Source organism: Cydia strobilella, chromosome 4, assembly GCF_947568885.1.
Source record: "Cydia strobilella chromosome 4, ilCydStro3.1, whole genome shotgun sequence".
Lineage (NCBI taxonomy): Eukaryota > Metazoa > Arthropoda > Insecta > Lepidoptera > Tortricidae > Cydia > Cydia strobilella.
In genome coordinates this window covers 2,205,780-2,213,601 of record NC_086044.1, presented here as the reverse complement: position 1 = coordinate 2,213,601, position 7,822 = coordinate 2,205,780, and the positions used below count along the sequence as shown (strand labels likewise).

General features: G+C 40.5%; 1 protein-coding gene across 1 annotated transcript in view; it reads right to left on the bottom strand.

Annotated features, from left to right (window-relative positions):
- Positions 1 to 794: 794 nt before the first annotated feature.
- The window catches only part of LOC134740512 (dedicator of cytokinesis protein 7), a 57,177-nt gene continuing 50,149 nt past the window's right edge, over positions 795 to 7,822 (bottom strand). Inside the window, exons 34-39 of the mRNA XM_063673018.1 lie at positions 5,959 to 6,139; positions 4,799 to 4,926; positions 3,499 to 3,564; positions 2,248 to 2,364; positions 1,809 to 1,897; positions 795 to 949 (exon numbers count right to left, since the gene is read on the bottom strand). Coding sequence (XP_063529088.1) covers positions 796 to 949; positions 1,809 to 1,897; positions 2,248 to 2,364; positions 3,499 to 3,564; positions 4,799 to 4,926; positions 5,959 to 6,139 — 735 coding nt within the window. The 3' untranslated portion in view covers position 795. The remainder of the gene's footprint in view (positions 950 to 1,808; positions 1,898 to 2,247; positions 2,365 to 3,498; positions 3,565 to 4,798; positions 4,927 to 5,958; positions 6,140 to 7,822) is intronic.

Below are 7,822 nucleotides of genomic sequence, written 5' to 3'. Positions count from 1 at the left end.
GCTGTGGCTCAGGTTCCGGTTCCGGTTAGTACCTGAGCTGGTACTCGCGCTGGTCGCTGTGGGTCAGGTTCCGGTTCCGGTTAGTACCTGAGCTGGTACTCGCGCTGGTCGCTGTGGGTCAGGTTCCGGTTCCGGTTAGTACCAGAGCTGGTACTCGCGCTGGTCGCTGTGGGTCAGGTTCCGGTTCCGGTTAGTACCTGAGCTGGTACTCGCGCTGGTCGCTGTGGGTCAGGTTCCGGTTCCGGTTAGTACCTGAGCTGGTACTCGCGCTGGTCGCTGTGGGTCAGGTTCCGGTTCCGGTTAGTACCAGAGCTGGTACTCGCGCTGGTCGCTGTGGGTCAGGTTCCGGTTCCGGTTAGTACCAGAGCTGGTACTCGCGCTGGTCGCTGTGGGTCAGGTTCCGGTTCCGGTTAGTACCTGAGCTGGTACTCGCGCTGGTCGCTGTGGGTCAGGTTCCGGTTCCGGTTAGTACCAGAGCTGGTACTCGCGCTGGTCGCTGTGGGTCAGGTTCCGGTTCCGGTTAGTACCAGAGCTGGTACTCGCGCTGGTCGCTGTGGGTCAGGTTCCGGTTCCGGTTAGTACCTGAGCTGGTACTCGCGCTGGTCGCTGTGGGTCAGGTTCCGGTTCCGGTTAGTACCAGAGCTGGTACTCGCGCTGGTCGCTGTGGGTCAGGTTCCGGTTCCGGTTAGTACCAGAGCTGGTACTCGCGCTGGTCGCTGTGGGTCAGGTTCCGGTTCCGGTTAGTACCTGAGCTGGTACTCGCGCTGGTCGCTGTGGGTCAGGTTCCGGTTCCGGTTAGTACCTGAGCTGCGCCGCGTGCGAGTGTGCGGGCAGCACGAGCGGCGCGAGGCGCTCGGCGAAGCGCGCGTAGTTCCGCTCGAGCTCGCGCTGGTACTCGCGCTGGTCGCTGCCGATCAGGTTCTTGTTCTTCTTCAGGGCGTCGTGACATCTGGATTCAATATTTGACAATGTCAGATCTAAATTTCATTGTAGTAACTACCGGGCACCAACAGGGGCATTCCAAAAAAGTGTCGGGTGAACAGTGTTTTTCAACAAGATACCACCTAATGATCTCGACGCTGGTCTTCCGTGGAGCGCAATTACACGCTAAAGGACAAATATTATATAAATTTAATAAGCCTATATTATTCAATTAAAAACCACAATAACAATTTAATAATTTAAATTACGGTGCCTAAACATGTTTGACTGCAGTCATTAATGTATCATACAAGGTGAAATATGGGAGACGTTCATTCAAGTAGGAATGCCACAGCAGTATACACAATAGTTACAATTTCAGTAAATTTAAAATGTGTTCTTTTTTATTGACTAAATGAACCAATTGATGTCGAGTTCCTCATAGGTGGAGGTATATTGTTCCAGCACTTCGTGGCAGAGTAATTCAAATTGCCCCGAAATATCTGCGGGTTATTAAGGTTGCTGCCACATACGTCCCCGACAAAGTAGATCTTTTTTTGAAATGCCCCAATAACCCGAACCCAGGAAATAATGCAAATGTCAGTATAATTGAAAATTATTAAAATTTCATCGAACTGAATAAGACAGTTTTTTTTTAACGGAGTGGGAATGCACTTACGCATGGTGTGTGTGACTCACCGCTCCTTTTCCCTCTCTTGGCGAGAGGGGGAGAGAATTTGGCCCTACCCACTAAACCCACTCCGGTGTTTCACCCTCTTTGCCGTTCGTGAGGACGCACTGGGATCGACGACATTCCACCACGGCAAATAAGTAAGACCGTGGGCCGTAGGAGGTTTAATATGGTATAATTAATATTTGTTACGTACTTCTTGGAGAAATCCTTGAAAGCCAATCTCAGCTTGTTGGTTAATCTCGTCGGCGGCTGCGAGCCGTCCGCCACCGGCGCCAAAAACACCTGAAACATAACTGTTGTTAATACTGTGCAGAGTTCGCAGTTGTATGATTTTAGAGGCAGATAACAGCTGAAGTGAGACAGTAGTAGTTTATTTTTATGTAAGTTACTGGTGGAATACCAACGATATATGACTTGCCGCATCATCATGCTGAGTCAGCGCCTTTTCTTTGACACATGGCTTCATTGTTTGTTTAGTAATTAAGTTTGCATGGTTTTATTTTATACTTTTTTGTTTTTAATCTGATGTCAATGCCTTGTATGTTGTGGGTATGAATAAGGAAATTATCTATCTATCTAAGAGTAAGGACAAATTGCAGTCACCATCCGCATTTATCTTAGGGGTTAGTTACCTGTGCGAGCTCGAGCGGGCCCTGGTTGACGGTGGTGCCGATGCAGCCCTGCACCACCATCTGCAGGATCTTAGGGTCGGCCGGCTCTTGACTTGTCGCTGCAAATAGCTCGTTTATCTAAAAACCAACAGAATTTGTATTACCTATCTCACCGGCGCAACTAATGTCAAATAATATTTAAAAATTAAGGAAAAGTAGAAAAACTCGCGACTCTAGGATACCAGCCCATCGCTCTCCCAACTGAGCTACCGAGACACACTCGATAACTGCGAATATTTACATTTTACACCATATCCCTCATACGCGCCTTAGGGAGGCGCCTAGCGACATCTACTGTAAGAGCATTACACTTCTTAAACGGCTACCGGAGTTCCAAGTTATATTGGAAATTGGACAATTTTTTTTTTCACTTTTCCTTTATATTTAAGCATTATGGTATCGTTTACAGACGTCTCTGCTTAATACAATAGTACATTGTGCAGCGTAAGTAAGGGTAAGTTAAATATTGTCTATATATTCACGACAGCCGCAAGCTGGAGTGAATTAAACAATCGAGTACCACCATCAGGCAGGGTATAGTGCTACAAATATTTATTTACCGCCACTGTAATCAGTTTGACATATACTCACAAATAAAAACACTTTGAACTTTGAGTAACAATATTCTTACCCCCGGAGTTACACACAATCTTTTTCATCACACTTGTAAAGAAAAAGCGAAATAATTCTTGAATACGGTGACATTTCAGACATTCGTCCGCCACATTGTCATTAGGGTTTCGTACCCAAAGGGTAAAAACGGGGCCCTATTACTAAGACTCCGCTGTCCGTCTGTCCGTCTGTCACCAGGCTGTATCTCATGAACGGTGATAGCTAGACAGTTGAAATTTTCACAGATGATGTATTTCTGTTACCGCTATAACAATAAATACTAAAAAGTACGTAACCCTCGGTGTGCGAGTCCGACTCGCACTTGGCCGGGTTTTTTTTTGACTAGTTAGGCATCGAAGGCACGGATCCGTCCACATTCAGACACGATTGAGAATTGTGTAAAAATATTTTAACCTTCGCGGGAACAATATAGGCCTTTACCCTTCAGTACACCTCCATGAAATAAGATATTTTTCAATCAGGTGTGATAGAAAATTAATTAAATGTAAAATAATCGAAGCATGCGCATGACATGTTGTGAGGGCCCTGCTCGCCGTTAGAGTGTGGCCAGGATGCCGAGCCTCCACGCATACTACTGACCTTCTTCTGGATGTCTTCAATGGCCACTTCGATCGGCGTGAGGATGATCTGACTTCTGGCTACCACCTGAAATTAAATAATCAATATATAGCCGGTCAAACAAGTTTGTCACTAGAAAAAGGCGCGAAATTCAAATTTTCTATGGAATGATACTTTACTAATTTTCTTAAATTTGATAAATATCCAAGGGCCTGACACTCTTTGATAGAGAAAGATAGTCTTATTGCGATTCCTAAAAGAGGAAAGAGAAAATCGTGCCCTGCTTTGTCCTTATCACCGACCGGGTTTTTTTATGGTCGGGTTATGGCAGCATAGGTAGGAGGCGATGGCGAAATACCGAAATTTATAAGAGTGAAAGAGAAAAAGGATTATGCTGCCATACATTAACCTGTCAATACATGAATATGTCTTTCTCTTACCCCTGGTCGCTCGGTTTCATGTCTATAACTACTATACTATGTCTATGTAAATATCTATTATTTAATTTTTACTTGATAGCCGCATAGCGCATTATTTATTTATTTATTTATTTTCGGAGAACCAACAGCTATCAATTATACAATAGTTATATAAGTAAATAACAAAAAGCCAATTATAGGTTCCCACCAATAGCAACAAGTTAACACATAATTGGTGGTTAGCACTAAAATTTTACAGCGTATTCAACTAATACTAATTTCAAAATGTGAATACCTACTTATCAAATACCCACAATTCAATACTCTTAATATACTGAGCTAAGAAAAACAAAACTTATTAATAAAATACATCAATCGATACAGTGATATTATTATGAATATGCTATCGCATACGACTCGCTCACTTAGGTAATTTGTTTGCCAGAATCCGTCTTATAGTTGTGATGTTACTATTAAAAACGTCAATATCACACTTTTTCGTTAGTTCATTTAGACTTTTACCAGCTCGCAATAGAAAGCTATTCTTTCTGTAATTACGTGATGAAAATGGAATTGAGAGGGGAGGGAAGTATCTTTTAGGTCTAGATGGAGTATTGAAGGAGAGCTTAGCGAGCAATTCAGGACAATCAATGTTACCATTTAAAATTATTAGATACATTGTGCGGTTCATGGAATTCTGAGCATCTTTCTCTAGCACCAAATCTCACAGACATCAATAGTTGAGCAAAAAGAATGCGCCATTAAGCTTTTTCATTTCGCCATTTTTCACAAGTAAATTTCTAGTTTCTGTTTCCGTGTGCTTGTCTGTCTGTGTGTACGTATATGCGCACCTCGACTAACGGAAAATCACTGTTTATCTGTCTGTCTGCTAGTGTGTGTACCTGTATGCGTGTCTTGACGTATGGGAAGTGGTGTGCGGTGGTGAGGATGGTCTTGCGCTTGCACTGCTCCGCGATGTCGCCGTGAGCGCGCCCGCCCACAGTGAATGGTGTCGCGTACATAAACCGCTCTGGAAATGAACAGAATATACTTGTTATACAGGGTGGCTAAAAATAAGTGCATTTCCGTTGCCAGGGAGGTTTTGGAATTATACTGAGCAACTTTTACTATGGGACCAACCACGAAATCGCGAAAAATTACCCTCCCATAGAAAATGGACCAGCCAAAATGTATGAAACAGACAAAAATTTTTGCGATTTCGGGTTTGGTCCCATAGTAAAAGTTGCTCAGTATAATCCCAAAACCTCCCTGGCAACGGGAATGCACTTATTTTTTAGCCATCGTGTGTAAGTAAAAAAGTAGCTTTGAATAATTTGAATAGTTGCTTAAACGTGTGAAATGCTAATTTTCCTTAAGCAAACTGTTACAAAAGAATTCATTCGTCGGAGAAATGAATTTGTGAGCAGATGTACTTTGAAAAAACCATACGAATGAGAAATATGTTTCCATACGGGAATAGTTATTTGGTTTACAAGGAGGCAAAGTTGTTGTTTAACCTCTCGTGCTAATATTGATACCCGAGCAAGCGAAAAAATCCAAAATTGAACCACAAGCGTAGCTAGTGGTTCGAAAAATGGAATCTTGAGCGTTACGAGGGTTTCAAGGCACGAGGGTTAAACAAATTTTGCCACCGAGTGGAACACAAAAAAAGTGTTGGTGCGACACAAAAAAAAATACTAACTGTAAAATATCAAACAAAATCAAAGCAAATCGATTCAAAATTAATGTTAATAAATATTTATCATTCAAAATCATCATTTAAAAGTCAATTCTACCAGCAAACATAAGAAAACAACTCAAAATTTGCATTTGATTACATTGCCTCAGTTTTTGTACGCCACCAGACAGGGTATAGTGCTACAAATATTTATTTACCGCCACTGTAATCAGTTTGACATATACTTACAAATAAAAACACTTTGAACTTTGTGCAAAAATGCAACTTTCTTATCAGTTTTTGAACAATCAAAAGAGCCTTTACCAGCTGGTGTGGTGAAAATAATCAAACACTATAATAAGTTCCTCGTATATTACGACTCACTGATGTTATAGTTCCGCTCCGAGTGTGTGGTCCGCGTGCGAAGCTCGTGGGGTTCGAAGTAGGGCTCCACGTATGTGATCTGAATGTGTGCCTTATCAGCTGGTAGTGTTGAAGAGTCCACGATGTTGCTGTCCTTTATTATCACCACGTTTTCGGCGCCGAAACGCTGACCGTAGAAGTTCTGTGGAAAACTTGATTAGTTTAGCACTTAAATCTTGAAAGTACAAGTTACTGAATAATGTGTGGAGGATCACGAAATTTAAAATGGGATTATTTATTTATTTATTTATGTTAAGGAGCACCAACAGCTACACTTACAATAAAAAACAAGATTAAAACAGGACGCCAATTATAGGAACTCACAGGTAGTTACAAAATATTCAATTTTAAACTAATGCTAGCAATTACGCACACACACATGCGTACAAAAAGGAGAGAAAAAAAAAGCACCTAATTGAAAATTAATGGCAATAGAACCCTTACAATAATCCTAAGCTTTGAACACTTAGTTCATTAGCCGAGGGGCTTCTAGTTATAGTTATTCCATAGAGTAACAAATACTAGAGCGGTACTGTTATAGTAAATTTTGAAACCCCAGTAAATTCACTACCATCTGTCGACACACTTTAAAACTAAAATTGAAGATTTGTAAAAATACGATAAAACGTATTTAAATATAGATAATGTTTTTTTTTATTTGCATTAATTATTTTGATGATTTTGACCCATGTTCTTTCACTGATATGCGTTAAAATTGTTAAATAACAAACGAAACCGTCAACGCCATCTATACGACTGTAGGCCAAAACTAGTAGCGCCCTCTGAACGAGAATCAAATTTTCTTGATTTTCGAGGCACGTTTTTTCCTTAGACTGTATCCATCTATTACGGAGTTATATCTATCTTTGGTTATTCTAATAACAACAGAGGTCTCAGAGTTCAAGATGAAAACAAACTAAAGTAAAATTTATCAGATTCAAATGAAGTTACAGAATACATATTTAGTGACAAGGCGCCAATACACTAAGTTGATAAATTCAATGCATTTCTTCGCGTAGTGAAAACGAAACAAAAAAAATTTACATGTACGAGTAACAATACATTAATAGAATCACGTGTGTTTGTCCGTATAAAAAAATAAAATTTCAAAATGTTTTGTTGTTTGTGAGGTCGGATGTTGGAATTGTTGGGTGAGGAGGGCGCTTTCTGATTTGAATCGTATTTCGAGCCCGCAAAACAAAGTGGGACCCTAGCAGGATCACAAATTTAGCCCCTGCGCTGTCGCAATACCCGAATCACGTTTTCACTAGAACATTTTGTCAAATAATACTTATTAATTAATTAAAGTATAACTTTTATTCTGTCGCCCCAAAATTTTTGGAATGTAGCGTGAAGCATTACATCATTAGTAAAATTCTACTTTATTCCTAGTACTCAGAGTTCATAGTCTTTAAAATAAGCATACGACTTTTTGTTTTTGAACATCACGGATCCAATGCTTAATTATTTAAGGCCGATATTAAAAAAAAAAAAAAAATATTTTCGTAAAATATACAGGTGTTTATAAGTAGGGGATGGTGCTGCCCGGTAAGCAAAATTTTCCTGTGTTGGGCAACTCCGCTCTTCCTTAATTAACAGATTGTTACACGAAACATTTTTTTAAGTACTAGTTTAAGTAATATAACATGTATACAATTAAAATTATATATAACATTTGTTTATAGAACTAAGTGAATAACTGGGTTGTTAGACATGCAGTAATAAAAAAGGAATTAAAGGAATTAAAAAAGGAGTAAAGGAGCCAGTAATTTTGTGTGTGTGTGTGTGTGTGTGTGTGTGTGTGTGTGTGTGTGTGTGTGTGTGT